The sequence below is a fragment of the Dermacentor andersoni genome, chromosome 2 (assembly GCF_023375885.2).
Source record: "Dermacentor andersoni chromosome 2, qqDerAnde1_hic_scaffold, whole genome shotgun sequence".
Classification (NCBI taxonomy): Eukaryota; Metazoa; Arthropoda; class Arachnida; order Ixodida; family Ixodidae; genus Dermacentor; species Dermacentor andersoni.
In genome coordinates, this window is record NC_092815.1 from 229,371,103 (window position 1) to 229,394,960 (window position 23,858).

The following is a 23,858-nucleotide window of genomic DNA, read 5'->3' on the forward strand; positions in this document are numbered from 1 at the left end:
AGTAGTCTCCCACTTTGAGTAGCACTTCAGGCATTGCTTATCAGTCTCGAAGTTCAGCTTGTGACACTTACGTGACCCAGCTGCAGTGAAGCAAACCACTTATGAATATAGTTTAAGATCTTTCAATACCGTATTTACTGGCATAATGATCGCACTTTTTTGTGGGAAAATTGATGCGACTTTGGGAGGCACAGTAAGTGTGTGGATAAATCTTCAGGTTGGAATGTTGTAGGTGCTAAATAGAAAAATGAAGCAGCTGCAAATAAGAGTTCTCACGTAACGACTGCAAGCTCAATGAATTATCTTTTCTCGACAGTGCTTACCATTTAATAAACCACATGTTCTACACAAGCAGGAACTGCAAAGGCCTTGTTTTTTTGCGAACGCTAGCGTCACTAAATGAATGAATAAAATTTCTCTGGCCTGACCTATTTCGAGTGGGTGTCAGTACTGACATCGGAACAAGCTGACAACTGTGGCTGCAACAACCTTCGAGAGTTCAGTGATTATTCGAGGGGAAAAAAACACATTTTTCGTTCCCAATGTCGCAGGTGTGAGCAGTATGCGAGTATATTAGGCACCTCTCTTTGAATAGTTCTTAAATGAACATAATATGCATTTTCAAGGCTAACGCATATTCTGGCCATTTCGGTCTTTTATCTTTCAGTCACATGGTAAGGAAGGAAAACACTCTAAACTTACTAACTCGTCGTTCAATCTAAGCACATAGCTATACCCAATGCATTTCTGCAGCTGGTTCTTAAAAATGCACATGTCATGCTATCATCTGTGATTGCTGGCAAGGCATAGGTATGTACATTGGGGGGTCTTGAAAATTCTAGGAACACAGGACACACTATGTGCACTACAAACGCAAAAAGGACATTTATTGCACCTTCGATAGAGTGAGCCAGCTAGCCTAAATACATGGATTGGAATACAGTTGAACCCACGTATAATAATATTTGAATGCCAAAAAATTTCCATTCTTATAACTAATAATCGTTATAACCAAGTTGCATAAAAAAGTTCAAGGGGAAAAACACGCATAAATTTTAATTCGATTCAAAGAAGGGCAGTCAAACCGTGGTGGCCACATTTCGATGGGCGCAAAATGCGAAAACACCCGTTTCCTTAGATTTAGCTGCACTTTAAAAAACCCCAGGTGGTCGAAATTTCCGGAGTCCTCCACTACGGTGTGCCTCATAACCAGAAAGTGGTTTTGGCATGTAAAAGCCCATAATCTTTAAGAGCAGTCGAACCCACCTATAGCATTACTTGTTTTAACAACACTCGGATTTAGCAGTGATCAGCTGCGACACATTTGTGTGTGTTCTATGGTAAAATAAACCACTTGCTATAATGTTCCCATGTCACATTACAGTGCAGTCCACTTATAACGATACCACATATAACGATATATCGGTTATAACAATGGGTCGACATGAGAGTGTCATTTTATGCATTAGGTCTATGGGGAAAAAAACCATTTATAACGATAGGTTATTCACCGCATATCGGATATAACGATCAAAATTTTGCAGTCTGGATGGCGTTTTCCGTGCCAAATAATCGTAACGTTTGCGTTGCTTAGTTCCCTGAAACGAACGATGTCGAGACGAGGCGATGTTTACCTCCGTAAGTTCGTATCTGCCGCCATTACCGCGCAGCGCGTCTCGCCCCGCCCGCGCACGAGTAGGCGCAGCCAACGTTGGCGCAGTGCACCACAAGATGGCGCTAGCTGCTTCATGCGCGTCGGCCACAGTCGCTCCGAAAGAGAGAGAAAGAAAAAAAGAAGCGACAAGCAAAGCGGCGCGGTGGCGCCCGTCCCGCGTCTGTCTCGCGATACAGTGAAACCTCGTTAAACCGTAGTCGGCCGGAGCTCGGAAAAAGTACGTACTAAACGGTAGTACTGTTTAACCGAAATAGCATGACATCGCCCACTTACCTGTAGAAAACTGAACTCAGAGAGAGTGCGATGAAAGGGGAAAAAACATGCAGTATTTATTCACTTCGCGCGACATAAGTGTTATTTTCGTTTGATGCCGCGGCGGCCTAGCACGACGACAGCAGCCTCAAACTTACTCAAGCTGCGTGCCAGCTTCTCAGCCAGCCCCCCTCCTCTCGGCAAACACTCGCACGGCAGATTCCTCGTTGGCGTTACGTATTCTCCGTGCACGCGCGCACTAGTGCTGCATAAGTTCCGGGGCGCCTTTTTCATTGCCGGGTGCCGGAGTTCGGAAAACTTTTCGTTTGGAATAGTTACGTTATCGCGCCCCTGTTCTCGTTGCGACGATTGCATTCACGAGGCTGACGTAACGCGCAGCTTCTGCCACTATCGGGCCTGAATCGCCCGTGCTGTCGCTTTCCGTGTCGTCCTCATCACTGTCGCTAGTCGACACTTCGGCAACAACAGAGGCAACGATGACGAAAAGTCGAACCTCGTAGCCGACATCTCTTCGCGGTCGCAGCAGCGCTGCCGAGCAACTTCGCATTCCAAATGCCACACACTGTAGTCAACAGCAGATCCATGTCGCGGGCCAGCGCCGACTTCTTCATGTCACGTTCGATAGCACGGACGATGTCTAATTTTTCTTCTATGCTGAGCACCCGGCGTCTTTTTTTATCCGAGCTTCGGCATGACGCGAGTCCTCGCTGCACGACGCCATAACGCTCTCTCGCTCTCTGGCACGGCGTCGAAATGATGTTGATGTTGATGCGGCTTCACGTGCAAACGCACAGGGCGCTTGGAGGCCGTTATACCGATCTCTGAGGCTTGTTGTTCTGCCGGACCGCCCGGTGGAGACGACGCACCGCCGTGTTCGCGCGACGAAAAGTGGAAACGCTACGTTTTAACCGATGCGTACGCAATAAGCTGGTACGGTTTATGCGGATACTAAATACATTATGTTCAATGGCCGCTGAGTCGGGGAATTGACTTTACTACATTTAAACCGAAACTACTGTTTAAGCGGGTACGGTTTAACGAGGTTTTACTGTAGCAGGCTGACGCCACTGAAGCAGCGTGCAACCAACGGTTCAACCCAGTTCGAAGATGGCGCCGACAAATCGCAAAGGTGTGTCGCTTGACACGAAGATGGATATTTTGCAGGACTCTCGATGCGGCTTCAAGGTGAGCGCCCTCGTGAAGAAGTATGAGCTCGTCCAGTTAACGATATCAACCATCTTGAAAACCGGGAGCACCGCGATTGTGAAGGCAGGAGCTATCAGCGGCCATTCCGATCAGCGGAAAAGGGGTTAGAGACCCTTTGTACGCCGATGTTGAAGAGGCGCTTTACCAGTGGTTCATCACCAATGGCTTAAAGAAGGCGGGCTTTGTGCGTAAGGACGAACTTCCCCAACCCGCTGAGACCGACCCGGTAGAAGTCGCTGACATAACCGAGCTCTGGGAGTTCGTTCCTACTGGTGACACAGGTGGTGTGTCGAAGGAGGAGTTTTTGACTGCAGACAGTGCTGCCTCGTTCTGCGATGAGGTCACCGACGAGGCGATCGCCGAAGATGTGCTGTCTCGACAGACGCAAAGTTGTGCGACGGAGGCGACGGCATCAGCGACAGTGACAACGAGATCGACAGTGGCTCCTTGACCCCGACCACGATGTCCACGCAAAGTGCACTGTCGTCGATCGGCTCCTTAATTGATTTTATGATGCTAAAGGATTGCCGCCAGTGTTCGCGCAGCAGCTGGAATCCATGCACACCGCGGTTGTGAAGCTGAAGCTGCCGCAAAAACAAGTGCAGATTTCGGACTATTTCGGCGCGCCTAATCCTTGACACGGTCATTGGCGCTAGAAATAAAGTTTGTTTTTCACTGCCTACTGTATACATCATCTATTCTTCAGAGCAAGTAGCAAATTCGAGTTCAGAGCTGCAAAGGTAAACAGCGCAAACGCGTCTAAAAATTTTTTTTTTTTTGATAACTGCAGTCCAGATATAGCGATCATCGGTTATAACGATCATATTTTTCGTCTTTATCGATATCGTTATAAGTGGACTGCACTGTATTGGCTATAGCAACTAAATCTGGCTACTAGTTGTCGGCACCGAGTGTGAATGAAGATTGAAAAACAAACAAACAAAATTTGAAGGACACTTAAGCTTCACCTTCAAGAGTGGAATGCGATAGCATTCAAAGACCCCTTACTGCTTTTCATGCTTCTCGGCAACTGCAGTTTATGTAACTGTAATATTTACTGGGTAATGCTGGCGGCAAACGCTATGCACAAAGGCAAGCTTTCTGGTAGAAATGCGACCTCTTACGTGGGTTGATCTCCTGTTATTGTTTCGCACTTTTAATATTTCAATCTTTGAAGAGCTAACATAAAGGATGTGCATTATGGTTTTTTTTTTCATTACATTTGTGTGCTGAAAGACAAGGTACGAGCAACTTGGGTGGTAGAAGAGTGGTTGGGTATTTATGGTTTGGAATTTTGTTCGAAATTCTTTTCGCCGAAGCGACGTCTGCCACCGACACTGGATTTTCTGCGACACGGGGCCCTTAACACTGTCGTGTTAAAAAAATGTGAGCCGCCGTACCCACCTGTGTGCCCCACACCTGCTTTTGTGCTGCACACCCTGCACAACACGTCTTCGTACACGAGGGGACTGTGCTGACGTGGGAGGGGTGCAAGCGAGACTAAAGAAGGACGCACAAGGCCGGTAATGCATAGGGCAATGCTACGAAGGCGGGGTGGTGACACAGTGTGGCGAAAGTGTGCGACACACAGGCAAGTCCGTGGCAGCTCAATTTTCTTTTATTCAGGGTTTCTTGTTTTCGTTTGTTTGCTTGTTTGATGCACACACCGAGTAGTAGATGTGATCGTTTAACTATTAACACAGCGTGGGCACCTTGTAATAAGCTTTTTATTTTGCCATAGAACACCTACAAAATTTCACGGTGTATCGGCCGCTCATTGTTATATTCAGTATATTGTTAAAGCCGGTATCTTTATGAGTATGTTCGACTGTAGTTGCTCACATTGAGGAATTGAGGAGGTTCGATTCACTGCTCAAGGATGCTGATTGAATACTGTTTGGCCATGCGCGACAACAATACTTAAGTCATTCCCAGGTGCAGTCCCACGAACGGAAACATATTCGAACAATAGGAACGCCCTGCATGGGTCAATCCCGCAGAGCGCAGCAACAAGCACGTGTTTGGTCCACACGCGACGCCAACCCGCAGTTGAAGATGAAGGAACCAGTTCTCTTTGTGCACAAGCATCCACTCTGGCGAACTCACTCTATCTCTTGTACTACTACAACGCCGAACTTCATCCACCACTTTTGGGCTATGCAGGGAAGCCGGATGCCAGGATATCTGAGTGATGCAGGGAGAACATCAGGGGATGCTTAGACTTGAGTGTACCCACAACATGCACAAGAGGGCAGAACTCAGTTGCAGCCAAATATTATGTAACTATAGTAAAACCTCGTTAATTTGGAAAATTGGATAATTTGGTCTCATCCTTTGCTCCAGGCAGGTGTATGCATTACTTAATGCAATGAAACACTTGTTAATTTGGACGTATTTGGCTGCACATCAGTTAATTCAGACAACTCTTGGAGCTCCGCAAGCACGGAGCGCCGCAGATGAGCAGAAACAGCATCCACCAAAACGAAACGATGGAACTTGCATCGCCACAGTCATCAGTAGAAATCGTACGTGAATCACAGCAATGCTAGAATGTTTCATGACTATTTGTGGCTTTCGAGCCTTTATTCTTGAGTTTTCCGCCGTGCATAACACCACGTTGGCCACAGGCCTTCATAACTGCATAGTTGCCATCTATGGCTTCGTCGATAGCAACTGCTGTTTCGTCCACAGTTGGAGCAAATGGTAGTTCCGTTTTGAGTCAGGGTGTGCATCGGTCGCACGCCTTCAGAAGCACAAGGTCACCATCCATGATCGCATTGATAGCGGGTGTGGTTTTGTCCGCAGTGGTTGTGGCAAACAGTACTTCTGTTTTTACTCGGTGCAAGGCTATCGAGGATGAAGAGCATCGTCTTCATCGTTATGGCTGGGGACCTGGCGACACTGGCGAAAAAATAATTGGGATGTGCACCCGTACTGAAAAGTGTGTCTCAGATGAAGACGCATGCTGTGGCTGCATTGTGAAGGAATATGCAAGGCCTTCGCTGCTGTGAGCGCTGATTAGGCACGAGATGACGAGAATTCCAGCCTCTGCACTGCTTTTGTGCAAAAATAGAAGGAAGATTTGCTGATTCATTCCATAAATAAAAGCATGTTGACATAGTAAGCGTTTGCTTATTGTTTTCTTGATACCCTCAATAATGGGACATTTGGTTAAGAATTTCTTTTTGGTCCCTTGAAATCCCAATTAACGACGTTTTACTGTACTATACTGCAATTATTCAGCCCAATAATGCATGGCTCATGAGGGTTGACTTGGCAAAAAAGTGAAAAGGGATGTTTTTCAGCGGTGCTTAGATTTGGGCCATGTTACAATGGTCGGTTGTGGTGCGCAGCTTTGCAGGCGAGGTCAGGTGCACGTCTTTAAGTACCTGGAGCTGGAAGCTGTCAAGGAGGACCGAAGGCGAGGACACCTCATGGATGCCGATGGGAGCCTGCCTCGCCGAGGGGGAAGCCGCACACCGTGAGCAGTGCACCCTAGGATTCTCTGGGGCCTCCCAGTGAATTGATTTTACTAAGTCTTACAAAGCAAAGCAGCGTCTTAACATTTGGCCATCGTGAACCCTTTTAACCTTCTCGTAGGTTATTTAGGACCACTTCAGTATGTTTTAAAAAAATTAATGTTTTCTATACAAGTGGGTGTTTTATCATAAGAAGACTACTCAAACCACGACATCTTAGGCTTCTGTAGTTATATAGCAGACAGTGTTGCATATTATAAATGAGGGTTCCGATGACATTCTCAAGTTTGGTGATACAGTCAAACCCACTTAAAATAATACTCAAGTGCCACAAAAATTCCGTTGTTATAACCGATAATTGTTTCAGTTAAACCTCACTATAATGAAGTCAGTAAAATCAGCAATTTGCTTTGTTATATCAAAATTTTCTTCTATTGAAAGTTGACCTTTTATGCAGATAAGTACAGTCACCGATCAATTTTTTGGATCGGTGAGGATCGCAGAGAAAGGGGCCCAGAATTTTCCGAATTATCGGGCAATCGAAAAAAGCAAATTTGAATGAGAAAACAGTTCATTTTGATAAATTTGGAAATCGAGGATGAATGACACTGTTTCATGCCACGTACATCGATGATATTTTTTTGGCAGTACAGATTAAGCGAAGCCAACCACGCTTTCACATGCACTGCACCCCCGCGGCTGATAACGTTGCCCGCACTGGGATGACGCTATCAGGTAAAGTGCCGGCAGAGGGGAGCGAGTGCTTCGTATACCTCTCACTCCAACAAGTCACTGAAACTCGAGATTTGCAACTTCCAATACTAAACGTGCAGTAAGACAGCTTACATGGTGCCACGCTGTCTCGGCATGCCCACTCTTTACATACGCAGTTCTAAAGCAGGGTGTGCGGCTGCGTATGTGCTCAGCCATGCTTACAGCCATGCACAGCCACGGCCAAGACGCATGCCAACTTACTCCCCACTCTGCCCCCCCGCTCCCTCACGCGCGCTTGATAGCATTACTGTGACCTCGCTCCCCTTCCCCTCTTTGCCTTCGCTCGTGCGGGAAGGTGGCACTCGTGAAGCCACCATCTTCCTTGATCTACCCTCTCACATTTTCACTCGCATCTAAAGCACAAAGTGCACGAGGCGAGACAGGATCTTATTGCACTTGGACTTCATATGGAATATGATGCTATGATGCAGCTTCACTTCGGTGGTCGCTCTTGTCATGCCGCGATTTGAGAGGTGCATCTGCAAGCAGCCCCTTGTAATTCAATCATTTGACCATCTGTGTTTGTGGAAGTTTCCATTTATTGTCTCGACATTCCTTTGCGGTGGAAGCAAAATTTCGTTATATTGAAATGGCATGCAAACACACTTCGTTATATCAAGGTTGTAAATACATGTTCTATGGACTAGAGGTTATGAAAAGTTAAATAATTCGTTATATTGAGAATTTCATTATATTGAAGTTCGTTATATCAAGGTTTAACTGTATAAACTGGTTGCATGAAAAAAGGAGTGGAGGATCGCAGAGCTGTTCCAAGAAAACTATAATGGTGTGGAAGCTCCTCTCCACTACGATCCTCCATCTGGCTTCTGATTGTGTTGACTAGTTTAACTGTTTAAGTCTGCTTCGTGCATGCTCCAATCGTGTGTTGTTAACAAGCCGCGGTTGTTGGCGGTCAAGAATGGCACTGCTATAACAACTGTAAAGAGAGGTCACGGGCGCCAAGTCACATACATGCTCCACCGAGGCATTGCTTTGGTGGCCCTAAAAGGCGCCTTTTTTAGAAATGCGGCAAGGTTGCCGCGGCAGCATCTCAGATTGAGAAATCCAGAAGAAACGCTGGGACGAGATCGCCACAAGAATCTCGCCACATACTTGCCACTGGCTTGCACAGCGAAACTGGATGTCAGTCAGCCTTGTTTACTCTACGTGAAGCTTGCCGACGTCCTTCTCCAAGGCATCCAAGTGCTCCACGTAGTGCAGCGGAAGGTCTCTTGTGAAAAAAAGCCCCTGAGAGACTGAATCATCTTCAGGGCCTCCCGCAAGGACAATGTTGAGGCAACCAGCCTTACCTCATCAGCGCTGCTGTTGTGGCCGTCACTGTTGCTATTCGATGCAAGCATGTTCGCGACAATCGCCTCATCGGTTAGAAGGACTTAGTTTCCAAACCTATAGCAGTCTGCTTTTTTTTTTTTTCACTGACGTCGTGCGTTGCCGATGATCAGTGGGCGGATCATCCGTCTTCCATTTCGGTGACGAGTCAAATGAGGCTGAGAAACCACTTGGCCAGGAACAACTTCCACGCAACTAACAAAGACAAGCACAAGCGACTTAATCCATTAGCAGAATGAGAGCCCAGCAAGCAATCTTGGAGCAGTGCCGGTAGTGTTTAAAGTGCAGTTGGCACAGTCCATTTGTGTTTCGGAGTGTGGCACGGTGTAGAGCTCGGTGTGGCACGGTGTAGAGCCCATTCGTATTCAAAGGTGTGGAAGGACTGGAGAAACGCGTGCGAGGCTGGCAATGAAGAGAAGTGCGCAGCAGCAGTTGGGGTGGCGGGCGATCATGCAGTGGCTTGCATTTCACTTTTTCTTTTTTGCTTTCAAAGACTTTGCATTTCATTACCTTTCGGCACAGACACCCAGTTGTCGGACTTCATTGTTATAACTAACAATGTGGCTTGGGGGCATTGTAGTAAGTGGGCTATTTCCCCATAGAAACATACATACTGTGTCCGTGTCCGTGCTGAGTGCCATCACACAGCACCTATGTGATCACTTCACAAAAGAAATGGCATGCATTTATGCAAAACTCCCTTCACGAAACTCGTCACTGGAGAACAGAAAAGTTTATGCCTTGCAACAGCTGTCAAGCGTTGACACTGTCAAACGGTGGTTGTTTGCAGGGTGGATCAACGCCCAGCTAACAATGGCCATGTCAAGGAGCCTGCAGGTGGCAAGCGACCGACCACCATTGATTCTGGTTACTGTAGCACCTCAGATGTCACTGAAAGCCGTTGGTCTTTTGAGGTATGTGATCTGCAGCTGTGCTTCATGCGGGGCTTGTAAACCTATTTGAAATCCTTGGAATTAGGAAATAGAGATTCACAGGCCCTTAAAGCTCCTCGAAAATAAATGCACTCCTTAATTTCCTTGAAAACTGGTGTTAGGGGTGACCTGAACATTCAAAGTGACAAACTCTGCATTGGTGCTATTGCAAGGACACTCTTTATCGGGAAACAATCCTGTATATTCTGTTTTGAAATTTTCGCTAAACGATTGCAGTCTGGAATGCCCATGGCCTTTGACGATAGACTTGTTTAAATCGCCATTGCTGGCCATGCTAGAAGAAGCCCGATCAAGTGACCAACCTGTGTCCCCTGTTGTTTTTTTTATTAGAAATGCCTGGAGGACAGTAAGTTTCAGCCCCTTAATGTGACGAGTACTTTGGGTGGAAGTCGGACATTACTAACCCTTGTGGCAGCCTCATAGTCGCACAGCAGCAGCCAGACACCCTTTCCCCTTTTTGACTCTAAAATCTTATCGCGCAGTGTGCGGGAAAGGGAAGTGGTGTGAGAGTGCGCAACCGAGCCGTAGAGACTGGATGAACACAAAAATAAAGTCAGTTGTTGCTTGTTCTTCGGGGACGCATTACTCGCTTCTTTCTGCTGATTTCCAGTCACGCTCGCGTCCCGCACAACACCCTCATTGAGTGAAGTATGTGATGTGCCACAAGGCAATTGATACCATTACAGTGGGAAAGACGACTATGAAAAGCCACCTGAAGAGCTTGAAGCTCGTATGCAATTAAGTGGCGGCTTTGCTGTAAACAATTTCAGCTAAGGAGAAAGAAATTTTAATATTTTTTAGTTCATGAGTATGAGTGAAGTTTGTTTCAACCTCCTTGAAATTTGGCTTTAAGCAGCCTGGAAATTCTTGAATTGTCCTTCAATTTTATGTCAGATGTTCTGTACAAACCCTGTGTAGGGTGTGTGGCTTTTATTCCTTTGCTATATGCACCCTTGCCTGAAACACCAAAGCAACTCTGCTGATTCATTTAGTACAGCTGCAGCGAGACAGGCATATCAGCTTCCCTCTTTCACATTGAAATATGGTAACACATCGCACACTGCATAAAAAGGGGCCTGGTCAATAGTGCCATGCTCAAAATCTTGGTAATGGTCAAAGGCGTCGGGAGAAGAGTACCATATTTATGTGAAGATAAGGCAAGGTGTTTTCATAGAATTCTTAGCCTTGAAGTCTCCCTCCACCTACATGCAACTCTGTTAGGTTCGGTTACATAGAGTTTAAATATGGCAGCAGCAGCATCATGTTTCCGGGGATCCAGATTTTAGACGGCAGCACAAATTGTAGCAACTAATAAACCTTGGCGGGTGAGGCAGCATCAAATCTTTTAGTGTATAGCCCGCACTGAGAATTCTAAAAATTTTATGGTAAAGGTGGGGTGCGAGTTATCAGGCATGTGTCTAGGAAAGCTGCTAATTTACCTGTTTATGACATAAACAATCCACAATTACATAACAGTGTGCACAGCACGGCCAACAGACAGACAAAAAATGAACTATGAAGACAAGCGCTGACTTCCAACTGAACTTCATTACAAAAAGATGCACACGGATATATATACAGGGTGCTTCACATAACTTGAACAAAGGATTTTAAAACAATGGTTTTGTGTCATGTTGCACTCCTTAGAGTATATTTATATTCTGCTTAATTACTTAGTTAACTAAGATTAATTATACAAGATTCTTAATATTGACACGTGTACTTGTTTGTCTTTATCGGGCGACACGTCTCGCCACCTAGCAAATGTTATCGCACAGCGCAGGACGTGCCTGCATCTATCGGAAGTTTCTGGAATGTTTTCGATGGTTCCATCCACTGTCTGTGACTGAACTTGTGTAATCTGATTGCATGTGTGTGCGACGTGAATAGTGTAGAACCTTGTTGAAGACACACCGGTCCAAGCAACTACTCTGGAACATTCGATGACTGATGTATAAAAACTGACATGCTTGACCCGCTGATCAGATTTTTGACGATTGCCGAGTGTGTTCACCGCTATCCTCGTTCTTTGAGTGTAGCCTGCTTTTGAGGGCACAAGTTCGCCCAATAAAACGCTAGTTTCATTAATCACAGTTTGTGGGGTTCTCACCCGTGCTCTTCGGACAAAGGAACGACAACACAGTAGTGCAAACAATCAAAAGGGCATTCCGGACATATTCCGGTCACACGGTCTAACATCAACGTGTGATTCGCGAACAAGGCAGTTCATGCAACAGTGGCCGTGCCGAGAGAAATGTCCACACGCTGTCCATAACATGTGAGCCGACATTGCCCTTGGCTACACCGCTAGCGTCCGCTGGTCACAGCAGCAGCTCTGCAGACTCGACGGCACTATTCCAGGCAAGGACTCCGGAAACGGCGATGCAGTAGTCCGTACGAGCAAGCGTCGCTCGCGCCGACTCGGCCTGCTGGCGAGAGCCGCAGTAGCTCTTGGTGACCGTCGGCTCTTTTCTCCGCCGCCGAGGGTTGCTAGCTAGTCGCTGCGCCAAACTGGCCAAATCATCATCATTGGTGGGGGTTGCTCGATCGTAGTTCGGGGCAGCAGCGCACACGACGTGCAGGTGACAGCAAACGAGGGGTGACTCCAATCACGCTGCGTGCGCTCAACGCACTCGGCAAACACTAAAGTAGTGCAAGGGAGGGAAATTCTGCATGCTCATCGCCCACGTGGTACGATGTTCAAATCGGGTAGCAAAAGATCGGGCGGCTACTCAGATGCTAAGTTCACGTGAATGAAGCTTGTTTCCTGAAGTCGAACGAGTAATTTCAATTCGTGCGAGGCTAACTAGAATGAGGGAAGCGAAGTGCAATACCTCAACGCCACGGTCCACCAGGTTGTGTCCCTCCACGTGCGACAGGCAGCTTCATAAAGCCTTAGGCCTAAAGTGTCGCTACCCTGAAAACAACCGGCATCCAAAAAACAACACCCAAAATGGGCGCAAAACGGGCAGCCGCGAGGAGACGTCAGCTCTGTTAGGTGGTCCTACCCTGCTCAATGCACACAGCATCCGAGTTGATGGCGCCCACCATCCCAGACGGTGTCGGGGTGCCCGGTGCCAGGCCGCAGTACCAGTCAGCCCGTAGCGGCACCCGTGGCCTGCAGCCACTCGGCTCCCAGAGCCGCGACTTCATCAGAGTCAAAGAGATAGAAGAAGCTATTTACATAAGAAATTCGGACCACCCACGAGGCTTCCATGTTCGCTCGCTTCAGGTTTGCCAATGCTCTGCGGGCGCGAAGCCTCGCTATCCCAGGATGCAGACCACGTGGCTCTCATACCGACGAATGTCATTAAAAAAAACACTTGTGAAAAGGCTTCGCATGTCGAAAAGTTCAAAAACACTACAGCCACCGTCGCCTCACTCAAGAAAGCATACCACCGACGCTAGCGATCAAAATCCATGCTAGCCCTACGCTTCGGTTCAAACAAAGTTCTTGAACGAAGCAAAATGTTAGGGGTCCACGTTGGCCAGCCAGATGTGGGTTTCTCACCCGTGCTCTTGGGACAAAGGAACGACAACATAGTAGTGCAAACAATCACAAGGGCATTTATTGCACCTTTCATAAACTAATGCCTGCTAGCCGAGTTGCTATCCACAAAACGTGCCGATGGGTGCGTGACAAATCGCGGAAGTCCGGCACGGATAACGGCACATGAGATAACAAGCAACCGGATAACGAGCGAATATGTTCGCCCCATGCTCGACACCAATGCCTGGTCATTCGCGCGTACAGTCACGCGAACAGTGGCGCGTTCGAACTAGGCCTCGCAAGACGGTCTCGCAGACGCATGGATCGGCGCACGCGCGGTACGTCCGCACCGCTTGCTGACTCCAAGCCAAAGAGGAAGAGCCTTCTCTTTTTTGCGCCCTTGTAACCCCGCTGTTAGATGGCGTTAGCAGAGCCACACTCGCGCCATCTCTCGCAATGCGCTTCAACCACACTGACTGCCGAGGGGGCACCAAGCCACACGGCGAAGCCGGATTACAGGAGATGAGAGCTATGTGGGAAAACAACATATCAAGGGACACATGAGAGTCGCGCATCCCCGCAAGTTTTGCTGCCTCCTTCACCGTCACTGCTATGTGACAGTATTCACTTTAGGACCAAGTGTGCTTCATTGCGTTGTAATGGCGATTTTTTTTCGGCGTGCAAAGAAAGCCGGCGAAATAATAAATAAAACCATGTGACTGTGCTCATGCGCTGTTGTATTGCAGTGCTCTCAACCGTGCTTTGCGCGAAAGAACCGTGTGCGCTAACCATGGTGAAGCGAGTGGCCACAGCTCTAGACATCGGCTTCACAGTGCATCAGCATCTTTGGCAGTGGCACATGGAAAGAAAGTGCCGTTGTCCCTGATAAGCGATAGGCTTCATGCAAGGTTGAGACCGCTGCAATACGATTGTGCAAGAGCCTAGTCACGTGGTTTTATTTCATATTTCGCGGACTTCCTTTAAATGCAGAAAAAAAATTGTCACGGCATGTACATTCACAAAAAAGTGGATTGGTCAATTCTGAACCGCCTCTACTACACAACGAAACACACTTGTCCATGAAGTGAATATAGAAATCTTGCATAATTCATCTTAGTTTTTTACTAATTAGGCGGAATATAAAGAATACTCTAAGGTGTGTCACATGATGGCAAACCATATGCCGTTAGTTTCATTCAGCTGCGGCTAAGCACTATATTTGAATCCTGGGTTCAAGTTAAGTGTATATATATATAATTCAAGGAAAAGTTCTTTAATGAAGGGAAAATCAGACATCCACCCGTTCGTAGCAATTGCTACGAACGGGTGGATGTCTGATTTTCCCTTCATTAATTAATTCTCTCCACATTGCGGGTTTCTGCAGAACTTTCACATCAAGGAAATGTTCTGTAGGTCTGGTGCATAGGTAGTTGAAGAAGCTTACAAAAATGGCATGTTTAATGATCGATCGTTTCAGCCGTGGCACGGCCTTTGTCAGAATAAAACTGACAAAGGCCGTGCCATGGCCGATACGTTAAACCATTAAACGTGCAATTTTCTTAAGCAGGTCCCTTCGTTTCTTCAACTACATATATATGAGTGCACGCACACACATGCACACACACACACATACCTGATTACAACCATAACTGCCGATGAATAATGGCTAAACAAAAAGATAATTAACATATTGAAAAAAGGAAGCACAACCCTAAGACAGCAAGCCACATAAAGCTGAATTTAGAAATAAAAGTTCCTTATGCATCAGTAAACCATTAGTCATTTTCACCAATAGGGAACTTATTTATAGATTCCGCTGTATGCGGCGTGCCAGCCTAGGCTTGGGCTAATCGAAATACAGGGCTGTCAAAGTGATAGCTTGAAGCACTTGGAGTTGATTTTGTCTGTGTGGCACCAATGTTTGTGGTTGAGGCAAGCTGTAACGGTACAGCCAAGTTGAGGCTGTGCTTGTTGTGCCCCAACTGCATGCCTAGGCTGCGTGGAATCCTAGCATCTTTATGGCAGCTGTGACCCACAGAATTATTGTGGGACTGACTTGTTGGCTGCAGGCACCGGAGGACCCTTTGCTACCGCCACTGCGGGCAGTTCCCCGGGAGCAGCGGCACGAGCGCCTTTCGGACCTGAGCCTGTGTTCTGCAGCAGGTGGCACTACCACACCCAGCACTCTGAGCCCCTGCTCGGAGACGGGACCCGAGCCCAGCCCTCGAGCGGTGAGTGAGCTCCCTGCATTGTCTCGCTAGGCTGAGCCTTATTACCGTATCTAATCAAATATTACGCGACCGCAATTGTAACGTGAGGGTCAACATTACAGCCAACAAAATTTTAAAAATAAAACCACAAATATATTGCGAGATGAATGAAAAGAGAAATGGTACGTTTACAGTCGCCGACCGTTTAGTCGGACCTCACGGGGACTGCGGAAATGTCCGAATAAACAGGTGTCTGAAAAAAAAAAGCAATTGTGAATGCGCCGTTGCATGCTGTTCCATTTACGCGCTATCAGATAAGCCTGAATCTAGGAGAGGGTCGTACATGGTGTAGCACATGGTGTGTCATCTTCCGACTCGGAGTCATCGTCAAGCGGTGCAACAGAAAACTGACGAATGATCTTGCCGTCGTCGAGTTCTGCGCATGTCAGTACAGCAGTGTCAGCACCTGTGAAACTGTCAAATGAGACGGTGTCCAGAATCGCAACGCAACCACTGTGCAGGTCTCGGCAGAACATTTTCCGCGTCAGTAGGGAGCACATCGGAAGGCGACAAATCTTAGGCCTCCCGGCACCCGCTTGCCGGCATTCCCCAGCACAGTCTGAAGGGCACTGTCGGCGCCATTAGACACTTGACGCGATGTTTCCGTATGCCGCGTTGGATCACCGGAACCTCGACACAGCACACAAAGCAAACACCACCATGCCGACACCAGTCGCACAAACGAAAAACGTGGGTGCCTACTCGCAGCGTCGTGCGCGAACATGTGCGCGAAGAAACAAATCAGCTGCTGGATTGTCTTGGCATGGCTTACTAAGCTGAAACCGAAACTGCTGTAGAGCCACCTTAGCGAACCAGGCAGAAACGATGATGATGAGCGGGGATTTGCAGTAGCACCACTTCGTGGGGCAGCAAGGAGGCTCCGTTCAAAACAAAAATGGCGCTCAGCAAGTCGAACCATGCACCGGTCAGAGTCGGTGCATGGTGCTCTCAATCGAGTTGGCTCAAGGAGTGTCCGAAAAATCAGACGAGAGGTTGCAAGGTGTCCGAACTTTTGGCAGTTATACATTATGGTCTATGGGGAGAATGGCGGTGCCGCAAAGCAGATCGAATAATCGAGCATGTCCGAATTTTTGGACTCCGGAAAATCAATCGGCGACTGTATCCAACGAATCAATTCGGAAACGAGTTCTCTTCGCTTATCATCATTATCTGAGGAGGAGGCCGAGCTTTCTTTGGGCGGTATTCTCGGGCGATCACTTCCACAAATTTTTCTGTGACTCGCACCAAAAGTGTCCCCAACACGTGTTTTTGGTGCTGTGCAAAGCTTGCTCTCAGTGCCAAGAGTGCCTAGCCGAGTCTCGTGAAAGCGAAACTATTGCCAAATGTGATAGCCTGAGAATTAAGTCATCCATGCTGTCAAGCTCGTTTGAGATTAAGTACTTCTTAAAAGACCACACAACAATTTAATTTAGGGACAGTGCAGGCTACTACGAAGTCTACGGAGCCACTTTCCGATGGGCCTTGCGTTTAAAATGAACGGCCCTTTGGTCCCACCATCCGCGAATTGTCGACTCGTTGACGTCGAGTCTCAGAGCCACAGCAAAGTTTCACACTCCTCGGCTACCAAATTCCCTCGTCTCTCGAAGTGGCCGTCATACCAAACACACCGAGTTACCATAACTTCGTGAATGAATGGAGTTGATGCTCAAAAGGCTGCAGGGTACTGCAGCACCGTAAGCATAATACTATGTAATACGAGTCGCAAGCATAGTGAAAATGGCATCGATCATACAAAAAGAAGTTTTGACTTCAGTTGATATGTGCATGGATTAAAGGAGGACCCAGCTTTTGTGGACTGAAAATCGGCCCAGAAATAGAATTTTCAATCTTTGAATTTTTGCATTTCTGATGCGTTTCCGCACCTTCCTCCAAAATTTGATTCCAGAATACGCGCCTTTCTCCCGTTATCATGATCTAAAATGCTGTGAGGCTGTAAGGCCTGGCAGTCAATACACATGCGGCAGCGTGGAAATTATGGCTCACAAGTAACATGATATTTTAATAAATTCTTAATTAGCGATTTTAGAGGCAGTATTGCATTTGCGAAATTGAATCCCGACAGTCATATGTTGACCAACAACTTCACAAAAATTGTTGTCGGTACTATGGCTTGCAGTATTTTGGCTGCCATCTGCCCTGAACCCAAACGAAAATTAAATAGCATGTCAGTGACGCTGATCTCCTCAGACTATCAGAAAACCCCACCTGCTTTCTTGCTGCGCGGGCGCCAACGCTATGACAATCACGAGTTCTCTTCATTCTGATCCATAAAGCCTTTCTTTGTTTGCTGCTATTGGCAAACTTGATTATCCGAGCTGCGGTACTGCCACAAGATTGAGAACAGAATAGAGCACGCATCACGGCGATTCCTGGAGTCACCATGCAAAAAAAAGAGAAGGCCGCGATGAAGCCTGTGCTAGCAGGAGCTTGCACTATGTTGGTCTGCACTCGCAAGAGAGAGGATGGAGTTATTGACATCACTGGTGCACTATTTCATATTTCTTTTGGTACTCCCATACTGGGCCGCCCGCAGTGCCAAAGTAATGCAGGCTCTAGCACCCAAGACGATTTTGTTTAGAGAAGTTTTTGATGAGTTAAGGGGGGACCGTGCACCTGAAAACCTTGTTTTCTTTAATTCTTTGTCGATTTTGAGGCAACTCTCCCAGTTTATGTGCTTCAAGGGGCTAATATACATCCAGTTTTCTTGCAGAGTAAATAACTTTCCAGAAATTGAAGAACTTCAGCTTTATTGCATAATTTGCTTTGGGGTGAGCTATCTACAAAACTGTGCATGGCATAATAAATACCGACATATGAAAATGATGTGGAACAAACAAAGAGTGCAAATAAGCAAGTATAGTGTTCTAACCCAATTTTGTATCAAATGAGAACATTGCAAACTTCATTGAGAGAAATCCACCTAACTGCTAAAAAAAGAAACATTTCTTAAACATTTTCTAGTAAATGCAACAACGTTATTTCGTATATTTGCACTCTACATGTGTTTTCCCTTTCTGAAAAAAAAAAATGAATTACAGTGATAGCACAAGTAGAAGCAGATATAATGCACCTCCAATACGGCATCATCCTCAAAATTGAGGTTTTGAGAAAACAACAAACATTTCACAACTGATACAGTCAACGACCGATTTTTCGGACCCTCTAGGGAACGTAAAAACGTCCGAAAATTCAGGCAGTCCGAAAAAATGAATGCATGCAAAAAAACGCACCCTTTTTATTTTTTTCACAGATCTAGAGGTAAAGGGCAAAGTAACAGGCTTCCGAAACCCTGCCACAGCATCAGTGAAGTGGCTATAAAAAGAGGCGTTCAAAAACTCTGTGTGCAGCCGACTGCCGGTTTATTATGTACATGTGCATCGTCGGGCAGGCGGTGTTATTGCTGCAGTGGCTTGAAGAACTTGTTCATTGTTGTTTTGATGGCGTTCCGGTTGCATGCGATCATATTCGCCTCGATCTGAGCAAGGGTCATGTCAGCACTGTACACCGATGAAAGAGTCAACAGTGCTCGCGTCAACTCGGCGCCTGTAGGTGGCGCAGGCATTGGCTCCTCATTTTCAACATCGGAGTCTTCTGAATCCCCCACAACCCGACGGACTATTTCCTCGTCAGTCAGTTCTGCGCGGAAGTCGAGCTCGTTGTCAGCGTCAACAAACTGTTCAAAAGTTATTTCCGTGGGTATGGAAACCCCAGCAGAGCGGAGGTCGTTGATCACGTCGTCCGACGGTACTGCTTTCCGTGCTTCGATGCCATCGGCGAGGACGACGAAGACGGAGTGGGCGCCATCGAAGGCAAGCGAAATCCTCAAGTTGCAAACAGTGGAGTTCGCTCACGAGCGTCGAAGCACCTAGGCCTAGCGTCGCAGAGCACACTTGACACAACAGACAACCACACACCACGCTAGCCAAAACGGGGCCTGCGCAAACAAACAAACAAAATGGCGCCGCTCCAGAAACTCCGCCGGAGGCGGAAGTGCGGCGATGAAGATAGCCAGCGTGGCCAGACCAAATCGGTGTGTGACGACTAGATTCGGCTAGTTGTGCTTCAAAGCGGTGATATGCTTCGGCTGCAAGTGGATTTCCTTCTCAAGGGCGCTGTGCGAGGAGCCAAAAATTCCTTCCGTCCGTCAAAAAGTCCGGAAAATTGGACGGCGGGGGGTTCGAGCGTCCGAAACTTCAGATGTCCTTATACATTGATTCTATGGGGCTCGTGGCGGTGCCGCGAAGACGTCCGAAATATCAGGCATGTCCGAAAATTTGGGCGTCCGAAAATTCAGTCGTTGACTGTATATTGCAGTTGTGCCAATATAGTGCTGGCTTGGAGTGACGCCTGACGCTGGTAAAAGATGCCGAGAGCAAATGGGGCTGCACTAATCCAGGTACAACCAAATTAGGAAGGCCCACTAAGCTTCAGCAAAGACACTCTCCCATCAGAGGAGGAATCGGCCTCCCTGGTGCAATATTCGGCCACCCCCTCCCTCATGATTTCTACAATTATCCCATGGCCCTCAGTCCCCAGCAGCTGTGGAGCACCTGACCAAGGTGGCGGTCAGACCTGTAATACAGCAGAGGGTGCTAAGAATCTCTACACCTGGACAGGGCGCCAATGGAAGCTGACCCTGGCAACCTTTAACAGCCGAACTCTGTCGAACTCTTTCAGGAACTATCAGATATTGTTCGGGATATCATTGGGTTTGACGAGATTGGAAGAACTGGCATAGGTATAGGTACTGTATAGGCCTCCTGTACAGTGCTGACTAACAGCCATGTCCTCTGCTATAAAGGTCTCCCAGATAAGGAGCAATAAGGGGTAGGATTCCTAATCCATAAGGACATAGCAGGTAACATTGACGAATTTTGCAGCATTAATGAGAGGGTAGCAGTAGTTGTAATCAAACTTAAGAGGTATAGATTAAAGGTAGTACAAGCCTACGCCCCAATATCCAGTTACGATGATGATAAAGTAGATCATTAAGAGACGGTTAGCTAGGACTAGGAGACAGTGTTTTTATTCAACACAGCGAAACTGGTAAAAAATAATACAAATGATATAAAACTGATAATTGGAACACTGTATACATACTGACGACACAGAAACCATTTAGTGAAATAAAGTTTTTAGCCCGCACATTCATGCAATTGTTATGTAGGATGTTGCTAAAGGATGTAGGACGTTGTTGTAGGATGTTGCCTACAATTCTGCGGTGCTACACATCTGGTATGTCGAGTACATGAGCTCGAGCTGCTTGTTACCAGAACATTCGTTACCATTTGCGTCCAGTCAAGCCGGCGGTAAGTGGAAGGTCTTCAGACATATATGACACCCCCCCCCCCCCAACTGCCCCCCCCCCCTCAGTTACTACGCCACTGCCTGCGGGTCTCACTGGGTGAATTCCTTCGCATTCCATTAGGATAGAATTAGGAAACAGTCTGCATGCACGTGCCTGACCTCTATAGGGACCTCTATAGCGACTCCTTTAGGCGGATGTCAGGGGACAGCGAATGTGTTGAACACGATTCATCTCTCGTCAAAAACGCTTATTTTTGGTCCGTCCTAGGAAAATTTTCAACCAGTAACTGTGACTCACAATGTCTATACCTAATATACGCCTTTCTTTTTTAAAAGAAAATTGGGCCTGAAATTGCCAGCGCGCTGCAATCGGACACAAAACCGAAAGTGTCTTTGCAAAGGTTGTTTGCTTTACTGCATGTACTGCGGCGGAGCCGACTTCAATACAAGCGTCTAGTGAAGATGGTTTTAATAAACAAGCCGCCATTGTGCAACAATTTTACAGCGAAAGCTGTATGTGACTAACCTTCCGTAGTTTTTTCAGTGTCCAGCAACAGAAATCAATAGCTCCTACCCCCATGAGCAATGGCTCATACTCCCCTGTAAGCAAGCAAAAAATGCAATGACTCATAATCCCACAAGGTTCATGGCTACTCACTTTGCTTGCTGTGAACAATAGTGTGATATCAAGGTTATCGCAGTATATAAGTAGGGGAGGTATTGACGCTAAAAACAGCTGCATTATCTATGTGGCTGACATGTATAGTTCGTACACCCAAAGAACAACATGCGTATGAGTAGCACTGGGGGCAACAGCAACGAGAATGTAAACGGCGCCGGCGCGAAATGACCACCGATGAAGAACGTTGTTCCCGTGATGCTGAACGAAAACGACAATCGCGAGCCCGGGCACCTCTGAACGAGTGGATGCCAGACTTGCAACACAAAAAATGACAACGATTCCACTCTGTGAAGATGGAATGGCAGCGAAAGCACTTTGCTTTTCGTTTGAGAGCTTTGACTGTTAGCTTTTGCTGCCATTCCACCTCCACAGAGTGGAATAGTTGTCATTCTATTCTAGCTAAAAAATAGGCGTACATTAAATTTCTATTTCGTTTAGGAGACCGAATGTCATTCCTACGTTTTCTACTTTGGACACATTGAAAGTTGCCTGAAGTTTGATTCGAGGGTGTGTTAGAATAGGGTAAATACTGCCAAATGGATGAACACTGTGTTTTAGCATTCTTCCTGCATCTAGGTTAATTTGACCCACTGGATAATTGAATCATTTCATCATTCCCATGAGGGTTGAAATAACATACGTCTGTTCTTTGTTTTTGTGAACAAGACATTGTGCATACTGCTTGAGTCATGTAAAACAATAATCAAGTGAAATCATATGAAGGATTGTTAAGCCATATTCTGTGTGAGAACATGGCTGTCATTTTCGAAAATATTGTATAATACCTTGTTTCAGTCATAAATGTTTCCAGTTGCATGTGTTGAGCATTCATGTCAGCCTAATGTTGCAAGATATGCTATATTTTCACCTGTGTATAACTTGTTTTGCTTAAGATATGCATAAGCAGTTACAGTCCTCGTGAAAGAAGAAAGAAAGTGCCAGCATGTGTGGCCCATGCCAGTAACTTCATGAGACAACGCCCAGATCGGTATAAAAATGCCTGGTTTATTTGCTGGCAGAAGCTCCATGTCTGTACCTGCAGTCATCACCGCTCTCTTACTGTTGCCCTCTGTTGAAGCAGGGTGCAGCTTTATGGTAATCGTGACAATATTTATGTCTGAATTATGCCTCTGCATGGGACTTCACAAAAATGTGATTAAATCGAATGCATAGTGTTGTGCTGGGAAGTTGCCCATGAAGGCAGAATTCTCGCATAACCAGCATCGCTGCTTAACTTTGTTAAACCTTTAATGCGAGTTCCATGTCCAGATCATGATACTTCAAGCACCCAACAATCCTGAACCCTGCTTTTACATGTCTTTGCAATGAATTTTGGTGTGCAGCCACACGTTAGTTGTGTAAAAGGTGAAGGGGGTTCTTTTGCATGCAGTTTTTTGACGACTCTTCAGACACGGACATCTCTGAACACGGTGAGGGTGGCACACCTATGCTGCTAGACTCGCAGGTAACACCAAAGGCTTTGGCTTGGCTGCAAATGTGAGCTGCTTGAAAAGGTTCTGCACAGTTTCTTAAGTACACCTCCACTTCTGTGGTCTCACAAAAAAGTATGCAGCGGGTGCTTCTCTGCTGAAAATGAAAGCTGCTTTGCTATGCGTGCTTGTAGGCTGGCAGTGTATCGAGTGCTGTTACAAGGAACTGGCAAGTTCTCTTAGCATAGACTAGCACTCCCCTGCTTCTCTGCATTTGCCTCTTTAATGTGTTCTTTTATACCACCAGCTTTCAGACCACTACAACAAATTAAACTGTTTCATTGGTCCAATAAAGAAAACTGCAACACCCACAATTTTTAATATAGAAACAATAACAAAATAGGCCACAAATTAGTGCCATAGATATCTTTACAATCATTAGATATTGAAGCGCTACTTTCAGAAAGAGTTGCTGTGTGGTGCAAATGCCTGCTGTGTTGGAAAAACTGTTGCAATTTCTTTGCATTGCAGAAAAGGCTACATAAAAAGGAAAGTTGTCATCCACCTGACTGTGCCTTGTGCTACTGCGAGCGGATGACAATATTTTCTTTTGTGAACCTTACCTCATCATGCGGGCTTCCCCAGAACTGATTTGCCAAAGGCTTCAGTGCATGTTAAATGTTTCTAGTGCTAAAAATGACTTCTTGCTTTGTCTTGTTGCTTCTGAAAAGCTGAATCCAGAGTCTAGACCATATTTTAAGGGTATATCTTTCAAAAAACGTGTGTTGAAATTAATGTTTGTAGTACTGCCATGTCTCCGATGGCTTGTAATGACTACCAATTGTGAGCAGACTAATAGCAGTATTTTCTCCCGTGGGTCCGACCAGAGCCACCTGACACTTTTGTCCTCATATCAACTAAGTTATGTAGGCTTTAGCTAGTGTCAGC

At 46.5% G+C, this 23,858-nt stretch overlaps 1 protein-coding gene across 4 annotated transcripts in view; it reads left to right on the forward strand.

Annotated features, from left to right (window-relative positions):
* Positions 1 to 23,858, forward strand: part of Lrch (Leucine-rich-repeats and calponin homology domain protein) — a 205,195-nt gene that overhangs the window by 47,281 nt on the left and 134,056 nt on the right. For 3 of the 4 annotated variants that reach the window (XM_050186794.2, XM_050186791.3, XM_050186793.3), the window contains exons 5-8: positions 6,508 to 6,635; positions 9,548 to 9,671; positions 15,270 to 15,431; positions 22,871 to 22,945. In XM_050186794.2, coding sequence (XP_050042751.1) covers positions 6,508 to 6,635; positions 9,548 to 9,671; positions 15,270 to 15,431; positions 22,871 to 22,945 — 489 coding nt within the window. The remainder of the gene's footprint in view (positions 1 to 6,507; positions 6,636 to 9,547; positions 9,672 to 15,269; positions 15,432 to 22,870; positions 22,946 to 23,858) is intronic. The other variant, XM_050186792.3, reaches the window with a different exon arrangement.